Here is an 18,674-nt window from a genome sequence, read left to right as displayed (position 1 = left end):
TTATTTGGACATAAATATTGTATTTTTTTGTCAATGTTTCTCTTCAAATGACTAGAAATATGAGCTCTCTAAGTTAGAAAAATATATATCACATTATTCCTGTATAAGCTTCTTTGCACTGGCTTCCATTAACATCTAGAATCCTTCATGATCAGACACCATCTTATCTTAAAGTGGGCTCCCAGTACAGTACAGGCCTGCTCCTGGTACCTGCAGTCTCTAAATGTACTACGGGAGGTAAAGCTTTAAGTCATCTAGCCTCTGTCCTTTGGAATCATCTACCAGTCCAGGTCCAGGAGGCTGAGACCCTCTGTACTTTTAAAGAGTAGTCTTTACACCTTCTCTTTTAGTAAAGGCCGACTCAGGCTGCTTCAGTCTCAACAGATGTCTGTTCTTATGAGTCTGCTTCTGTTTGAGGTTTCTGTCATTTTTCCGTTTCATTGTGAATTAATTTGGGGTCTTTGTAAATAATAATAGAGAGTACAGTCATTGCTGCTGTAACACTGTAACTTTCTCCTCTTATCTTTGAATGGCTGATTTTGTAAAGTGTCTGCATTGTTCCTGTACAAATAAATATTGACTGATAGGTGTGCTGTGTGCGTCTGTAAAATGGTACAATAATGAGCTGGCACCATGTTCAAGGCAATAATGACACTTTAATGCTGAGGCAGTAAGAGACACAGTGAACTGAAGCAACACACGCGCACACACACCTACACACACTCACACACACATACTGTCAGCAGGTGTTCAGGTCACTTATAATATAATGATCAGGTTATAGATTGTATAATGCTGTTTATATATTGATCCCCACACTGAGGCTGATTATTAACACGCCGAGTCATCACAAGCTGTTTTTACACTTTAAAGGAGCAGTCTGTCACTTCAGGAGACCTCTGACTATAAAGGACAGCCACTTTGTTTTCTCCCTTCAGGAAGTGACTTGACTGACTCAAGAAGGCTTCTGATTGGCTGACAGGGTCCTCAGATGTGCAGACTTTACTGTCAACTATATCAGCTGACTATAGGATGCTGTTGATGATGAGCTGTTATGAAGACTGACTGTAGGCAGGTTAATGTCCCTTTAAATGAGTCCTGTTTTAAATGCTAGCCTTAATAAGTAGGGTCGTCACAATACCAGAATTTTAGACCTCAATATGTCCAGAGTAAAAATTGATGAATAGTGATACCTGTCTGATACCACGGCAACAAAAAAAAAAGAAATCCAATCATGGGTAATTTATTTTCTTTAATTATCCAAAACTACAGACAAACTCCTGCACAATGTCTAAATTGCCAAAAAAAACAAAAAACTTTGGCAACGTTAACGAAATATGGCAAATGTTTTTGAGCTATTTAGACATTGTCTTTAGTTGTAACCGAACATATTGGGTGAAAATATGAATGAAGATCTGAAGTTTCCTAAACCTTCTGCGATTGTTGATCCTATGATAACAGAAATAATTAACTATAATAAATAGCATATTTTAAAAAACAAGTGGTTTCATTTGGGTGTTTTTTGGCGAGTCAAGCGCAAGACACAGGATGAAAGGTTGTATGAATGGTCAATACGTCAATCATGTTGGATACCACTTGTTTTAAATCAGATAGTTTCATGATCAACAGTATCAAAACGTACTGAGGCTCTAAAATAAACTCCTGCACACTGTCTAACACCGGCAACATTTCTGTTTAGAAACGTCACACAGGAATTAATACTGTTAGATTTTTACTAGAATCATATCAAAGTTCAAAATTCTGGTATCATGACAACATTTCCCCAGGATGCTTCTCTGAGGACGTCCTCACCTTTTTTAACAGATCTGGAGGTTTCCTGAAGGTTCCGACTGATCCGACATCTTTGCTCTACACAAACTTTTTTTGCTACAGGAAGTTAACACTGTCAGAGTTTACAATTGTTTTGCACAGATTCTCAGCTGAAGAGTCAGGTCCTCCTTGGATGCTGGTTCCTGATTCATGATCCAGGTGTGAAGCTCCTGTTTGATTTAGGTACCAGAATCTCTGTTTCTTTGAACTATTCAAGGAACCATTTGGGAGCTCAGGAACTTTTCCAAGAACAGGAAGTCTTTGAAGAACTCCAGCGTTTTTTAAGAAACGTCTCTGAATATCCAAGAACTTTTTAATACCTCAGGAATATTTCTAGATCCTCTATAGGAGCATGAACCTTGAACCCTTTCAAGAACTTTAACAGAAAAATGTTCCAGGAACCTTTGAACCTTTCCAGGAACTACAGAACCGCAAGAGATAGAGGATCTTATTTCTGGAACCTGTTCAGGATCCATCAAGGATTTCATCAACACACCTCAATTCCCAGGAGCCAAGGTACTTTTAGGTAAGCAGAACCCAGGAACTGCTTGAGAAATCAGGGCAACGAAGACATCTGAAGGTACTCAGAAACCTTGGAGAGAAACTTCTCAGGAACTTAAAATAATCCCAGGTCCACAACCACATCAGATCTGGTTTAGCAGAGTTTAGATCTGGTTACTGGTTCTGGTAGATCTGGAGTTGAACTTTGATCACATTTCTAAAAAAAAGTTTTTTAACAAAGTCTCCTGATTACTGCTGCAGGTCCTCCAAAGAGTTTCTTCTTCTTCTGTGGAAACTAAAATTGTCTGATGGGACAAAAAAATAATGGAAAAGACTCTGAAAGGTTGTCAGATCCCCCTGGCAGGAAACACCTCTGCACCCCATCAGCAGGAAGTGGTCTGGAGGGGTCTAACCATGACAGTGGGCCTCAGGACTTGTTGTCGTCATAGAGATCAAGTGATGGGTGGATGTCCGGCAGCTCCACCTCACAGACGACACTGTGAGGAGACATTGAGTTCCTGTTGAAGAAATGACCGCCTCCGCCTGATGGAAATACACAGAAGACATCATTAAGTGTAATATTTACAAACATATTTATGATTTATTTCAATACTCTGTTATTTAGAGTGCTCAAAAACATCTTGACTGGATGAGCAAACACCTATTCTCCCCCCAGAACCCAGGATGCAATCTGTATTGTTCCTCCTGTATGTGAGATTTGAGCCTCCATTCAGCCCCGTTTCCCTGGGCGGCTGTGTAGTGTGATACCCCGATAAAAAGAGCACACCCTCATGCCCCTCCTTTTGATAATGGTAACCACTACCCTAATCTGCCACTCCACAGGGACCGTCCTAGACCTCCATGCCATATTGAAGAGGTGCGTCAACCAAGACAGCTCAACAATGTCCAAAGCCTTTAGCACCTTTAGCACCTTGGGACAAATGTCATCCAGTTGCCACAAACATGGGGGTTGGATTCATGATAAAGCAGGTGGCAGACGGGCCTGTTCTGATTTAATACATTTAGGATTAAAATAAATGAATAAATAAAAAACAGTTATAATTTTAAATGACTTCACTTTTTTGTCCCCAAAAAGAAAATCTTGTGGTTAGTGTCACTGTGAATAACGGTGCTAGTCTGATGACATCACCACTTATCTATGACGTTACTAGCTCCACCTAGTGGACAATGTCAAAATGCCGCTAACCCCAGAAGCTGAAAAAAACCTGAGAGTCAGATTTCTGCTGATTCATCAGTAAAGGCCTTAAATGACATTCTGTTTCATTGTATCTTTATTAAAAACAATTACACCTTTATTTAGCCTGAAAAGTTAAATAGATGTGCTGTATAACTGTATAAAGTTTCCCTATACCTGTATTAAGTTGCTCTATAGGTGCACGAGAAGTTTCCTTATTTGCATTCATTCATCCCTGATTTACATCCTTGAATTGTGTCTTAGTCTCTGCCACTAAATGGAGAAACGCAAAGGAAACAGAGTGAAGGAGGAAATCTGTTTTAAGATGCATGAGATGTCCTTTCTTTTAACTGTCATGTGAAGCAAAGTCTGTTTATCTGTCATTTGGCTTTAACAGCTGTTTGTGTCTGCACACATGTACAATGTTTGTATGTGTAAAAAAATGTTTCTTACTGACCTAGAATTAACAGACTTATATCGACCCTTTAGTAACTGATGGATGTTTATAGTCTGTTCAAGTATCCGTTTGGTCGGTTTAGTGTCTGTTCTATGTCTGTTTTATGTTGATAAGTTTCATTGAAGTCTGACCCGCTGCAGCGTCCAATCAATAAGTGAAACCCGATGAGAGGGCGTGTCTGTCAGTTAAAAGACTTCCACGAAGTCTGCTCTTCTGGGTCCTTGCTTACCACTCCTCAGATTTCCATCCTCTCTCCTCAAACAAGCTTCAGGGGCTTTGGACTGCTCCTTACTATGGTGGGCTGGAACTACTTCCTGTCTGATCAAGGCCAAGACTTGAAATACAGCTTATAACTGTTTAAAGCTAATCGCGAACTGTCGAAAAGATGCTTTTTAACTATGAAGTTAAAAAGTGTTTCCGGGCATGGGTCAGTGGTTGTGTTCTTACTAGTCACAGCGATGCTGATGTCAGCAGGTGTTCTGGGCGTAGCCTCAGGGTGGGGTGGGCTTAGTGGCTCCAGGCTAATGGACGGCTGATTGCTCTCATTCAGTGGTGCCCTATGGCTGCTGGAGGTCTGACCAACACCAAGACGATCCACATCCAACACCACGCTGTCCACGCAGGGAAGACTGGTCTGAAGACAGAGAAAAAGAGAATAGACACACTTGTGTTTTTGTTGATCCAATCACAGCAGAGGTCTGTCTGTGGTTTCAGTGATAACTCACCATGATGCCCAGAGCTTTGAGGATGTTGAGTTTACACATGGGACAGGTGCAGTGCTCATTCAGCCAGGGGTCCACACACACCTTATGGAAGACATGTCTGCAGAGACACAGTGACACTTCATCAGCAAAAAAAACAAGAACAAACCATAACGAAAGACACAAACAACCCAAAATAACAACAAACTTAAAAACATGAAGTAACACTACAAAATATCAAACACCAAAATAAAAACAATAAATACAACAAAACTAACAGTGAGGGTATTCCATCAAAGCAGATAAAGACTAAGGAAAGATTTTGAGTCACCTACCCTACATCTTTGCCAATTAACCTAATAGATTCTTTATTTTCTGTGCATTATAACTTGGTGACATTTGTGACAGTTGTCGGGCCCCAGAGCAGGCCAGTTCTGATGATGAGGTCTGAAGTAAGACAGGCTTAACCCTTAATCCTCCCTTTGTGGAATACCTCTCTGGTGCTTAATCTGTCACCTGTGAGGTACTGCTCTGAACAGCATTATACTCATATGTTTAATCAATGGAGCAGACAGGAGTACAATCAGGTGTATCAGACTCACTTGCAGGGCAGAATTCTGACCACGTCGTTCAGCTGATATGCTTCTATACACACGGCACAGTGGTTAAAGTCTGGATCAGTCTCCTGAAATGCACACACACACACGCACATACAGTAAACATCAATGATGAAATCTAACTTGTAGGATAAACCTTTGATGACTCTGTGTGTGTGTGTGTGTGTGTGTGTGCGTGTGTGCGTGTGTGTGTGTGCGTGTGTGTGTGTGTGTGTGTAGGGGGGCTGGTGTGGACAATGGACTGGACTAGGTAACGTCTAATTTAACATGTGCAATGTCAAGACACACCATCATTCTGCTCCACAGACTTAATCCAAAACTATTACAAATATACACAGTTAAGACATCAGAGTTTCTACAGGTGGATATCAGAGAGTTTGCAGACTTGGAGATTAGATGACTCTACTTTGTAAAGCAGCTAATCATTGGACAGGAAAGTTACCTTGTCTCCTTTCTTCACCGTCCTCGTGGTTAGTTTCCCAATAGCTTTTTTTGCTGCATCACCAAGACGGCGCTGAGGGGCAGAGACACAGGACACATTATCACATTATTACACAACGTGAACAGCTGGACATGTGTGTGATTTAAACAAAGTAACATGTGAATCATGTTGTGCTAATTGAGAGAAACACAAAGACAAGTTATGGATAAAATGAGTTACCAAGTGATGGAGCCAGACACATACACAGATAAAGAGACACAGATAAAGAGACAGGGACACAAAGAGACAGGGACACACACAGATAAAAACACAAAGATAAAGAGACAGAAACAAAATAGGATGGATGCAAAGACACAAAGAGGTAAGAACGAAGACAGAGACACAGAGAGCAGAAAACATAGAGACATAGATAGGTCAGTAAAGATATGCCTCAATGGACAGTGAAAATGATGAAACCCTATGAAATGGACTTTAAAATCCCATAATGCATTGTGTTTGGTCACATCCTACTATTGCGGATGTGACGGTCTGCAGAATTCATCCTCTGCTGTTTTCTGTATTTACAGCAGTGTGACTGCAGGGAGGTGAAGTGAAGGTTGATGTGAGGGTCAGATTACACGCTGGGTTGGGGGTGGGGGCAAAGGGTTCCATTAGCAGAGATTCACATCATTAAATATTAACGAGTCTTCCCAGAGGCCCAAAGGAGGTCTGTTAGCACTGTGTTAGCATGTTAGCTGTTTGTTAGCCTGATACCTGGCTGCGGTCACGGGCGCTGGTGTAGCGGATCTTCTGGATGAAGTAGAAGACGAGCCAGGCTGACGAGATGATGAGGAGGACTATGAAGGAGATGGACACAAAGACCAGAGAACCTCGGTTCATGTTCTTGGATGAACCGCGGTCGCCCACCAAAACCGATACCACGACCGTCAGGTTCCTCTCCAGGTGAGCTAGGATCTCTTTCCCGTATGCCTCTGTGATCATCACAGCCACTGTATCACCTGTACCTATACACAAAGAGAGAAAGGGTCACGATCAGGACCAGATAACTAGACAGTCGCATCCTGACTTCACAGGCAGACAGATCCAAACTGTGGGCTGCTGTGGCTCTGTGGTCGTGCTGGTCATCTAAAGCAGCAAATGTGCTGTTAACAGGGGAATGTGACATGCATCAAAAGACTTTTAATAAGTCCAGTCTTTTGACCATAACAAACATAAATACCTTTCTACAGACACAGGACTTCATCTGTTCTCTTTATACTAACCTGCCATTTTAAAATATGTCTGATTGGTTATTTGTATGAAGCTTCTAATATTAGCTTCGTTTTAGAAGTTGACATTTTTTGCTCTGTGACATTAACAGAGCAAAACACACACACACACGCACACACACAGTGCGAGGTCACTGTGACCTCATCAATTAATGGCACGTTGTCTTCTATATTTAGAAGTTGAGATTGATCCCAGGAAGATGCTGCTCCTACACACACATCCACAATTCAAGAAGATTTCAGACCGAATGCCCTTAATATCTTCCCAAGTCGTTTGTTTACACGTGCCCCACATGGGGGGGGACGACTTATATCAATGCTCAGTAGTTTTGACATATTCATAATACAACAAAGGTGGGAGAAAATCATACTGGTCATTACATGTATGCAGATTACACCTGTTGTGTGCATACAGTCTAAGTGACAGCTTGTGTTTACATTTGCGGCTTCCGCTTTCAGGAGTTGTGTATGTATGTCTGTGTGCTACATTCACTTACCCTCATGGCCCATCTTCACCGTCTTGTTAGTGGAGTTGTTGTAGATGAGGACCGCCGTGGCGTTGTACGCAGCTGCCTTCAGGATCTTCTCCTTAAAGGTGCAGTTTCCTCTTTGAAGCAGCGCCACCCAGTGGATGTTTCGAGGAGGGACCAGGAAGCGTGTGTTTGGGTCGCAGCCCTGCCGATCAACCACTGACACACACAGAGAAACAGGTGATGCTTTCAACCATTTAACCATGTTTGTATTGAACATTTGATTAAATGTTGTTTGAATATAAATGTTTATCCAGTCTGTGATTCATGAAGCTAGATTTTGTTTGAAAATCAAACTGACCACGAACTCAAACCCTAAAGAAACTACGTCCATTTCTCACATCTTCTCTTACTGCACGGCTTAGTACTGCAGAGTTTTATAACATGGAGAAAATACAAAACATCAGCAGCTTATTTTACTCTATTTTTGTATTTCTATAATTAAATATTAAGCATGTTGATCACATTTTATGACTCACTTAAATATTTATATAAGGGAACAAAATGTACTTTTTTAATTTTTTTATTACTATATCATTTTAAGGAAGCATGCTATGTTGAAGTGCTTTTCTGGAAACAATGCTGCAGTCACTGTGTCTTCCTTCTATGTTCATAAGCACGCAGAGCTGGTTCAACCCGCTCAAAAGGAGGGGACGTGGGGAGACAGCTCTCTTCAATGTTATAAATTTGGACTGTTTGGACAATTTTAAACACTACATGTTGGAGTTACATATGGCTCCTTTTTTTTTTTTTTAAATGACAGCAATTATGGTATTCTTCAATGCTCCTTTACCTAAGTTCTCCCATTGATTGATAGTAAGTAAGACAATAAGTTATGGACAAAATTAGATTTTCATTTGTGATAATTGTTTGTTAGAGTGTGTGTGTGTGTGTGTGTGTGTGTGTGTGTGTGTGTGTGTGTGTGTGTGTGTGTGTGTGTGTGTGTTTCAGTCTCTGCAGTGTCCTCCAATGTCTGACTGTAACCTGACACTTCAGAGACGACCTTCATCATCCTGAACACTGCCTGAAAACCTCTGCAGTACCTCACCACCACACAATACACACACTACACTACACACATTACAAGCCTATCACAGGGCTGTTACACAGAGATTAACAAAACATGCACCTACGAGTGACCAGTTAAGCTAACGAACACGTCTCTGGACCGGTCCTGGAGAGAACCAAAAACACGAGGAGGACATGTAAATGTGTCGAACCAGAAACCTTCTTCCTGTGTGTGTTCCCTTACATCACTGTGTTTCTAAATCCAACTCACTCATTTCGATCTTTGGATACTAAACTCAGATAATCAGATCTGTGACACACACACGCGCAGGCACACACACTTCCTGTTTCAAACATGCAGCACTTGTAGAAAAATAAAGATCTGAATCTGATTCCACTTTCAGAAACGTTAACCTTTTATACATGGTCATAGCATTAGACACATTGCTATTTCAGCCCTACAGCCCATAGAACAGAATCAGCACTAATCAAAACCCATAACAACCTTGTCCTCAGTAATTGTGCTATTCTGATCTTATTTGACCTCACAGCAGCATTCAACACTGTTGATCATGCAGCATTGCGTTGGCATTCGTGGCAAAGCCCTGACTTAGTTTATTTCGTGTCTGAAGAACCAAACATTGCCTGTAAACCTCGGCGATGCCACATCCTCCGAGTCTGGTCTGACCTGTGGGATACCACAGGGATCCATCCTGGGTCTTTTACTGTTTTCTGTATACATGCCCCCATTAGGTCGAATTGTCCAGAAGCAGACTCTCTTCTACCACTTATATGCAGATTATACTCGGCTTTGTCTCCCCATCAAACCAAACAGTCTGTCAGATCTCGCCTCTCTTCTACAGTGCTTTGAAGAAAAATAATAGTGGATGATTTGGTTTGATTTAAAAGTTGTTTGTTTTCAAAGACCTGAAAGCTCGGCTCTCCCGTACATACAGCCTCCCCACTTCCATCAAGTCTGGACTCTTAAGTTCTGTCTCAACATGTATTTTCATATGTTAGCATTTGACTCCTCTGATCCTGAGTAGGCAGTTTCCATCATGTTTTCCTTCGTGTTTCTTTTTTTGTTATTTCAGTTTCCTTTTCATTATTGTTTACTCCTGTATATTATTTTTTATTTTATGCTTTGTGCAGCACTTTGGTCAGCTGCTGTTTTAAATGTGCGTCATAGATAAATGTTTTTATGCTGATTTTATCCATTGTTTTTTTTCCTTTAATGTTAATTATTGTACAGTGTCCTGAAAGGCGCTTATAAACAAAATGTGTTATTATTATTATTAAATGTGACTTGTCACAAACACACCCACACACTGATGTCTGTTTCTCATTTTTGGCTGTGTGTTGTCCGTGCCGCGCTGATGTTTCCCTGAACACGCCAAACAAACACTGAGCTTGTTTTGGAAATGAAAAAAAATAAAAAGAAAGCGATGAGCTGAGATGTGAAGTTTACAGTCAGGATACTCTCGATGTTTGAACATGTTGCTGCACTGCCTCTGAAAATGACTCAGTGATGTCACAACCGAACCACAGGTGTGTCTACGTGAGACGAGGACTGTGTTTGAAACAATAATAAGCTGAATCCTCATAATGGAAGATTAAAAACTTTTTTTTTTAAATAAAGACATAAACAGCAGTCAATGGAAAACTACAAAACCCAGAATGCATTTCAGTAAGAACCATCTAATCACAGAGCAGAGACTTGATGACAATATATGACTGCTGAATGAAGAGTATTCATTTATGATGGCTCTGCTCCCTTTGTTTACAGACACACTTTGTTTGTTTTACTTTTATTTTTTTTAATAAGGATAAAACATAAAATCATTTCCAGATAATTTTGCTTCCTGTATTTAATCACTCCTCACCTGACAGACCTGAGCAGGGTCATTTTCTCAGAGTCTACTGTGAGACTTCCTGTTTCTCCTGCAGCTCACAATCTCAATACTTCATCACTGATCATGTTCACGTGTTGGGGCCGTTGTGGTTCTGACTTCAGGTGTGCTGTGATGTCATTACCTCCATGATGTGGTGCAGGTGCGATGACGACCCCCCGGGTGTCCACTTTTGGTGAGTTCTGTCCATATGTCCCCTCATCACTGCTCATCATGTGGATGTTGTTCCCTCGCCCGTCCAGCACCGTGGCGTTCACCGTGGCGCAGACATACTCCTCAAACGGCGGGTTCCTGTCTGATCGAGCCGCCAGGACAGAGCGAGACGGGACCAAGACCACGACCAAGAAGAGGATAGGGAGACGGGTCCACATCTGGGACGTCATGTTGTCCTCTTAGTCCTCTTTACATCCAAGCTGTAGGGAGAAACAAAGAGACTCCTTCAGACCAGAAAGACGTACCTTCACCCTTTATGACGACAGGGTCCAGTTGTCCCCATGTGTCCTCCTCCTTAACCCGGCCTCAGATGCAAAACTCTGTCCTCAAAACCTTAACCCTGCACTCAGACTAAACCCAGCCTCAGACACAAAACCCTGTCCCCCTAAACTCTCTGCCTCGACTCTCAACCCTGTCCTCTAAACACGTCTTCAGAGTCAGTTCATGTAATGAAGAGGACATCTCAGCTGCTCATAGAAATGTCTGAATGTCCTGAATTATTTCAAATCAGCTTTTTTAAAAGGAAGTTTTAAAAATCTGTTTTTGTAGTGTCCTGTATTTATTTCGTAATATATACCTAATTTATTCCCCATAATCTAATATCCTCCTGCTGACTCAAATGTCTCTGAATGTCCAACAAACATCTTCCTCTTTATTTAGACTTTCACATCTCCTTTTCCTCCCACATTAAATACATGTACTGACATTAATGCTCCTCAAATGTCTTCTTAAAGTCTCTGCATGTCCTTTGACTATTATTGTCTCATTTGGGCTCTTTGTCTTTAAATATTTATGTTTGTTTTTCATTTCTTGTAGCAGGACTTTATGTCTCCTTTTTATTGTCACTCTTTACATGTCTGCTTTGTATTCTTGTTTATGGTTTGTTTGTTTGACATTGTCCTTCTCATCCTGTGTCTCTCTCTCTCTCTCTCTTTCTTTTCTTGATTTATTTTTCAAATAAATGGTATCCTCCATGTGCTTTATTTGTCTCTAAAGATCCTCTTGTTTATATTAAATATTGTCTGTCCATGTCCTCACCTCTCAGTGTTCCGTCAGATGTCCTCTTCGTGTCTCGGTCAGTCCTCCCACAGTTCTTCTTCGTGTGTCCCAGCATGTGTTTTGTGTCCTCGGAGTGTCAGATTATGGAGCATCGTCATCAGGCCAACATCTGGACCTTCACAGCGCCTTACCCTCCGTGATGACTGTCCGCCTCTTACATTGTCTACAAACAGACCCCCCCCCCTTTAAAAAACGCTCATTTTAAGCCGCAGTGATGAAGCAGCACCGTGACTCGTGTTTTAAATCTCGTTTTCAGCTCGTCTTCTGTCCGCTTTGTCTCGCTGTCTGCAGGCGAACAGACAGGCAGGCTCCCGGTCCATCGACCCCGGCCTGCCTCCGCTCTGACCCCGTCGTCTCCCCCGCTATGTCCCGCTGGAAGTCCGGCGGTGCTTGGTAGTTTCGTGTCCCGTGGATCCCGGGGGCTGGTTGCTGTTTTAGTCCGGTTCTGTTATCGCTGTTGAGCTGAGCAGAACCCTGAACGTAGCCTCCCCGTCTCTCTCAGTTATTGCTGTACTACGCATGCGCCAAGGCAAAGGCACGGGGACGCGGCAGACGGGGCGCGTGTACGACACCCCCATGTGTTCTGGTCGTTCTGGTACCTGAGACTACTATCGCGATACCTGCCGGGGTGAGCGACAGAGAGAGAGAGTCAGATACTGTATATTGTCATGAAATCATATTGATAATAAATTATTTTTTTACCTGAAATTAAAACCTTAATCAGTGGATCTGAATCAAAATAATGATCAATAATCTTAGTCACACAGAGAGCATGCAACCTGAATAGTTTAACACATGATACATTTTATAGAATATGCTATAAATATATATGTTGTATATTTCAGAGCAGGTCTTAATATGTTTTATACCAGTGATTGGCACATCATGAAGCTGCTTTGAAACCAACTAAGGAGATTCAGAAGACAAAATATTAATTTCAACAATGTTCAATGACTGTCCAGGACCAACCTGATATCTATTGAGATCCTTGCCTGGATATCAGAAACTATTATTTTACAATACTATTTTATTACAATTATGTCACCTATCCGTTTGTAGACTGCAGTTTAAAGAGTTTAGATATTTCATCGACATCGTGTTAATTTTAGTTTTCTTTGATTGTTTCTTTCTCAGCTAGTTTGTTTTCAGTTAGAACAAGAAATAATCAATACTAGGATGACTTTTCTGTAAATATTTTTTTGTTTTGATTGACAGAATAACCCAAAAAGAATATCAAGTAATTTTAAATGACCAAAAACAATGACGTGAAAATCTCCTTCAGACTCTTAATCTGACACTTTTATAATGTCAGTAATAATCTAAACTTTGTGGTTTTCTTTATTTATATGTTTTATTTTTGTCTCACGTGTTGTTTGTTTCATGTTTTTTTTTTACTTTTTTGTCTCATTTTCTTTGCTTTTGTCTCTAAAACAATTCGTGTTTAAACTTCCTGTTAAAGATACAGCTTATTTAAACATTTTATTGAATGATGAATTTGAAATATAAACAAGAAATACAATTATAGCCGATATTCTTTAAATTAACAGATATTTCAGATTATTCCATCAACATGTTCTATGTTCCTACATGTTTAATATCAATGTGTTTACACTTTTTTGTAGCGACACAACATAACATCGTCACAACAACAACAGCAAGAAAGTTTAGTTGTTGAGTTGAGTTTATTTTAACTGTCCAACCCTAACCCAGCACACAGGACGTGTGCTTATCAGCCAGGAAGAACAAGAAAGAAAGAGAGAGAGAGCTCTGCATTATAATAATTTGATGTTTTCACAATATCGAGAGAGAGAGAGAGAGAGAGAGAGAGAGAGAGAGAGAGAGAGAGAGAGAGAGAGAGAGAGAGATACTTCTAAAGACTGTTGAAGCTGATTTGTATGATATATTCAACTATGTCATCATTCATTAACTGTAGATTGAGTTTAACTATGTTTATGTCTATATCATATATGGGCCTATACTTGTATTTATTACTACCAATAAAGCAAATGTGAACTTGAACTTGAGAGAGTGATAGAGAAAAGAGATTATGACTAATTATTTATTTGTTGTTTTTTCACTTGATATAATTGTTCCTATCACTTATGCAACATCACTGATCACTGTTAGTAATGTTTTGTAATGTGAAACTTCCACTAATGTGAGCCATCCTCACCAACAGTCCCAAGGAACCTAAGAGAGCTCAGGAGCTCCCAGAAAAAGGAGAGGGAATATCACTAAAGTGTTTCTCTTCTGACCTGGTTATAATCAACATTGTATCTAACAGTTGAAACTGATTAGCCATGTAGGAGTTTGTCATTTGGGTTGGGTCAGCTGTTTGTAGGAACAAGTCATTTTAAAAGAATGTTTAGTTTACTGTTAACCAGCTTAATGGACACTACAAGACTGTCTCTCAAACAGACGCACACACACACACACACACACACACACACACACACACACACTCAAACACACACTTCAACACAGACACTCACTTCATCACCCAGGTACACACACACACACACACTCACTTAAACACAAACACACACACACTCAAGCGCACACACACTCACTCAAACACACAGACACTCACACACACAATCGCACACACATCTGGATCCCATCAGCAGCCGTGAGATCAGAAAACAGACTCACACTCCTACCAGGACTATAGTACAACTCTCACGCTACCAGAGAGAGTGTTGGAGTGGAAAACCACAGAACTGTTGCAGGAAAAGGAAGGAGGCAGCTGCTGCTTAAAGACAGTGGACAGAGACAGAGGGGGGAGAACTTTATAAAACTGAAAGAAAAGAAGAAGAATTTGAGTTGAAGAAAACGAGGAAAATGAGGATGTGTTTTGGGGTCATGCTCTTCATCACACTACTGATGTCCGTCTGCAGTGACTCTCCGTCTGCTCGCCCTGCAGACGACTGCTCCGGCATGTCGATCCGTAAGTCTTCATCATCTTTTTCCTTTTTTTACTCAACACATGTGAACAGGTAGGGACAGGTCTACCTCATCAGTCTCTGTTTCACATGCAGGACATGTTTTGTCATGTCATTGGATGCTATCTCAGAGAGACTCACAGTTTTAAAACATAAAGAGAACAGACTGTTCCAACACTAACACTCACTTAAATACTGTGGTATGTGTGATGTTGTTTCTCTAGCCCTGAGAGGACCAACACAGAGTGGACACTTCCACAAAGCCAGGACACATTACAATTAGGCCTTGTTCACTTTGCACCTCCAAATCATTTTTTTAGCACATCAAGATTGTAAGTAGGTCATCTTTTAGCCAGTCTGGACACAAAAAGCCACATGAGATCTGATTTATCCAAATGTGATTCAAATCACATACCTTGGTGGTTTCTTATGTAATTTAAATCTGATTCCTACAGATCAGACTCAATCTGAAAATTCTGTCTCTTCAATGTGTCTTCTGCATCACAATGCAACACCATATACAAATAACAACGATGTAGAGCTGGCAAGCCGGAAGTTAACTTTGGTCAGTGGAAGAAAACAGCTAGAAGAGAAAAAAATGTAATAAAACAAACCCATAGAAGGACTGCTCCACGAGACTGTTTGTGTCAGAATTATAGACTAGACATACTTCTCTTTCATCCAATCATTTACCGGTTGTATTTCCTGGGTGTAACATTTTACCATAGAAATCAATGTGGATCAGACCACGTCAATACAGACAGGCCGATTGGATCTGGTCACTTGCAATTTGTAATGTGGACAATCAGTCTGTTAGATCGGATTCTGATCAGATTTGGGGAAAATTTGGATTTCTTGTTTTTAATTATCGAAACATCTAAGGAAAATATATTACTATAACATCCAACTAGTGTATACTATGACTATACACTCTTCAGAAAGTCAAAGGGTTTTAATGTCGACAAATCTATTAAAAAACATTGTATTTTACAATTATTGAGTCAATGTAAACTTTACCAATGATCTGTCAATTTGACAACCTCTGTACTGCGAACAGAACAGGCTGGGAAACATAGTTAAGTTTTGCCCAAAGATGTTTAGCATTGACTCGAAAGATATCGGCACCCTGTTAAACAAATAAGAGCAACTCAGACGGCCAAGGCCATCCTGGATTTTACTGTCCTTTGCATGAGTTTAGACTCTCAGGAACGAGCTTCACTTCAGGTGGGCCAAAACAAACAGAGATCCAAGGATGTGATGTGTAGAGCCTGTGTTTACTTCTGTTACAAGCCAAAGTCACTGAAACACACGACTGCACCCTGTACAGGTCTTGACCGACTAGTTTTGTGGTCTGTGCAGGTCTGCGGGCCTTCCAGTTGAGGACTTCCTGTAACTTCAGCACCCTCAATGACAAGCAGCTTAAGGAGATCCGGGCTCCGGTCACAGTCCTGTACCTGCCAATCCTGTACCTGCTGGCCTTCAGTGTGGGTCTGCCTTCCAACCTGCTGGCTCTCTGGGTCCTGGTCTTCAGGACCAAACCACAGCCTTCTACTACGCTGCTCATCAACCTGACAGTGGCAGACTGCCTGCTGTTGCTTGCTCTGCCGTTCCGGATCGTGTACCACTTCCGGGGGAATCATTGGGAGCTGGGTGAGGCTTCCTGTCGAATTGTCATGGCAATGTTTTATGGGAATATGTACGGATCCGTGCTGTGTCTGGCCCTGGTGGCTCTGGACCGCTATATTGCTTTGGTTCACCCATTTGGTGCCAAGACTCTGCGCAGCCGTCGCATATCTCTGTACATGACAGCAGCTGTGTGGTTGGCGGTCCTGGGGGCCATGCTCCCCCTGCTGTTGTCCCGGCAAACCTACGTTCTGGATGAGCTAGGGATCACCACCTGCCATGACGCGCTGCCAGAAGAGGAGCAGGAGAACTACTTCCTGCCGTACTTCGCCACCTTGTTCACAGTCTTTTTTCTACTGCCATTCCTGGTTGTGGTGTTCTGCCATGGTGCCGTGCTGCGAACCCTGCTGGCTGAGGGGAAGCGCTATGGTCACGCAGTGCGGGTGACTGTGCTGGTGCTGGTGGTCTTCATCGTGTGCCTGTTGCCCAGCAACCTCCTCCTGCTCCTAACATATGCTGACTCCTCAATGGACGGAGACGGAGAGGACATCTACGTTCCCTACATGGTTAGCTTAGCTGTAAGCACCTTCAACAGCTGCATCGACCCCTTCATATTCTACTTTGTGTCTGTGGAGTTCAGGGAGAAGGCGAGGGGTGTGCTGTGCTGCTGCAAAAACACTAAACCATCAAATCACGTGTCATACTCTTCATCATCGTCATCATCATCCGGCCTCCGGTCAAAGGTCACCCTATTGTCCAGGTCCAGCCAGAGCGGCGTCTGAGAAGGACTCACTTATATCTGGAGACAAATCGATTTGATCACATCACAACATCACCAATGTTGGACTTCCTGTAACACTATGCAAGAAGAAGAATTGGTATCTGATCAGTTGATTGATTTAGTCATTTTATTATAACTTCAGTATATTCACATTTAAAATAAATATTCACTAGTAAGTAAAATACAGAAATTATCTTTATTAACGTGGTTGGTTACGGTCTGTAGACTGATGAGTCATTCTTCGTTTGAACAGAAAGTAAATAATTCAATAATTGATGTTGCCTTAAAATTGCAACATTTGTTTTATTTGCAATATCTTAGGCAAGATAACTCAGATTGTGTACACTTCCACTTTCCTTCCTTGACTTTGCCTTTAATTGTTTTATAGTTATAACTTGTAAAATATTTTGCACAACTGTTACTTCTTTGCATTTAGTCATATTGTTTGTCTGTTGGTAATAAATAGTTTGGAAATACAATGAGATTATTTGTTTCCCTCTAACACTCCAATCTCTTGGTTAAAAAACAATGAAGGAAATGTATTACACTCTAAGAGTTATAGATTTGTTAGATTAGAAAGTAATCCATGAGCTATTACAGGTTTAAAAACATATGAATTGAACTATGAAGCCTTTGGTTAAAAACAATATTTTCAATGATTCAATCTGAAAATGTTTCAGTACATACTTGCATTTAATGCACCGTTTAAGCAAAACTAAATAAATGTATAGACAGTGAGACTGTTAACTTTGAAAAATAATGATTTACTGGTACACAGAAAAAAAAATAAAAAAAATTAAGAAATCTTAAAATTGCCAAGCTATACTTTTGGCTGGTATTTTATTTTGAAAAATCATAAACACAAGTAAATAGGAATTTGCTCTTATTTTGAAATAAATGACAGGAAGTGGCTGTTTAGGAGACACGTTAAGCAGAAAGAATGCAGCCGGCTGGAGGGAAAGATCAGGAAGACAACAAAAAAAAAAAAAACAGAAACCCGGATTAAAGAAGAAAAACAAAGAAGAAGAAAAACAACAACAAGAAGAGGACGTGAAGAAGATTTAAATAGAAACATGTAAAGAAGAAATAAACTACAACAACAGAAACCATACTCTCAGGTTTGTTTTCTGCTGCAGCTGTCAATAAAACAGGATCCAGCAAGGTGCGTTCAGGCCACCTCCCCTTCAGGTAAACCCTCAGGTGTGTTTCTGTACAGTTCTGGACATGTTGAGCTGAAACAGCAGTGTGTGTGTGTGTGTGTGTGTGTGTGTGTGTGTTGAATGATTTAAAGTGTTAATTCTTCTTTATCAAAGAATAGCAAGGCTCTCCTCTTACTGATGTCATCAATTAATATTTATTTATCAAATCAAAAGTTATCTTCAGACACTCTCAATGATGTTCAGATGTAGAGGCTGCTCTTTTATTCAGAGAGATCCAACTTTAATCCACCATGACTCTGAAAATCTTCCCTAACTGGCAGAAACATCCAACAGAACCAGACAACTACTCCTTCAGGAACAGGCATCTACTGGTCTCTGACTGGTATCATACTGGTCTCTGACTGGTACCACTTGTCTCTTCCTGTCTCGGGCCTGTA

At 40.9% G+C, this 18,674-nt stretch overlaps 2 protein-coding genes across 3 annotated transcripts; one reads left to right on the top strand and one right to left on the bottom strand.

Annotated features, from left to right (window-relative positions):
* Nucleotides 1-636: 636 nt before the first annotated feature.
* rnf130 (ring finger protein 130) lies at nucleotides 637-12,298 on the bottom strand. Of its 2 annotated transcripts, XR_013779860.1 has the most exons (10): nucleotides 11,711-12,298; nucleotides 10,584-10,872; nucleotides 7,509-7,700; nucleotides 6,497-6,747; nucleotides 5,744-5,815; nucleotides 5,287-5,369; nucleotides 4,709-4,805; nucleotides 4,431-4,617; nucleotides 4,213-4,301; nucleotides 2,786-2,874 (listed from the first exon to the last, which is right to left on the bottom strand). XR_013779860.1 is itself a non-coding variant. In XM_079352408.1 (9 exons), exons 2-9 carry the CDS (start codon nucleotides 10,840-10,842, stop codon nucleotides 2,759-2,761), a joined length of 1,257 nt encoding a protein of 418 aa, XP_079208534.1. In that variant the 5' UTR covers nucleotides 10,843-10,872; nucleotides 11,711-12,297; the 3' UTR covers nucleotides 637-2,758. The 2 variants fall into 2 exon arrangements, 1 of the variants encoding a protein (XP_079208534.1); XM_079352408.1 differs by lacking the exon at nucleotides 4,213-4,301 and having other exon boundaries at nucleotides 637-2,874; nucleotides 11,711-12,297.
* Nucleotides 12,299-14,329: 2,031 nt separating this feature from the next.
* LOC306829738 (proteinase-activated receptor 4) lies at nucleotides 14,330-17,241 on the top strand. Its single transcript, XM_079352886.1, has 2 exons — nucleotides 14,330-14,678; nucleotides 16,033-17,241. Exons 1-2 carry the CDS (start codon nucleotides 14,573-14,575, stop codon nucleotides 17,076-17,078), a joined length of 1,152 nt encoding a protein of 383 aa, XP_079209012.1. The 5' UTR covers nucleotides 14,330-14,572; the 3' UTR covers nucleotides 17,079-17,241.
* The last annotated feature ends 1,433 nt before the right edge of the window (nucleotides 17,242-18,674 follow it).

The sequence above is a fragment of the Symphodus melops genome, assembly GCF_947650265.1.
Source record: "Symphodus melops genome assembly, chromosome: 9".
NCBI lineage: Eukaryota > Metazoa > Chordata > Actinopteri > Labriformes > Labridae > Symphodus > Symphodus melops.
Note: the sequence above shows the minus strand (reverse complement) of the source record. Positions and strands in the feature narration are given on the sequence as shown.

Bases quoted from the DNA above. Each gene is read 5' to 3' on its own strand.
- rnf130 (XM_079352408.1), bottom strand. From the start codon at position 10,842: ATGACGTCCCAGATGTGGACCCGTCTCCCTATCCTCTTCTTGGTCGTG. The intron at 5,816-6,496 runs GTATCAGGCTAA...TCTGCCCCTCAG, and splicing joins GCGCCCGTGACCGCAGCCAG to CGCCGTCTTGGTGATGCAGC. The intron at 4,806-5,286 runs GTGAGTCTGATA...GTGTCTCTGCAG, and splicing joins GTCAGAATTCTGCCCTGCAA to ACATGTCTTCCATAAGGTGT.
- LOC306829738 (XM_079352886.1), top strand. From the start codon at position 14,573: ATGAGGATGTGTTTTGGGGTCATGCTCTTCATCACACTACTGATGTCC. The intron at 14,679-16,032 runs GTAAGTCTTCAT...TGGTCTGTGCAG, and splicing joins CTGCTCCGGCATGTCGATCC to GTCTGCGGGCCTTCCAGTTG.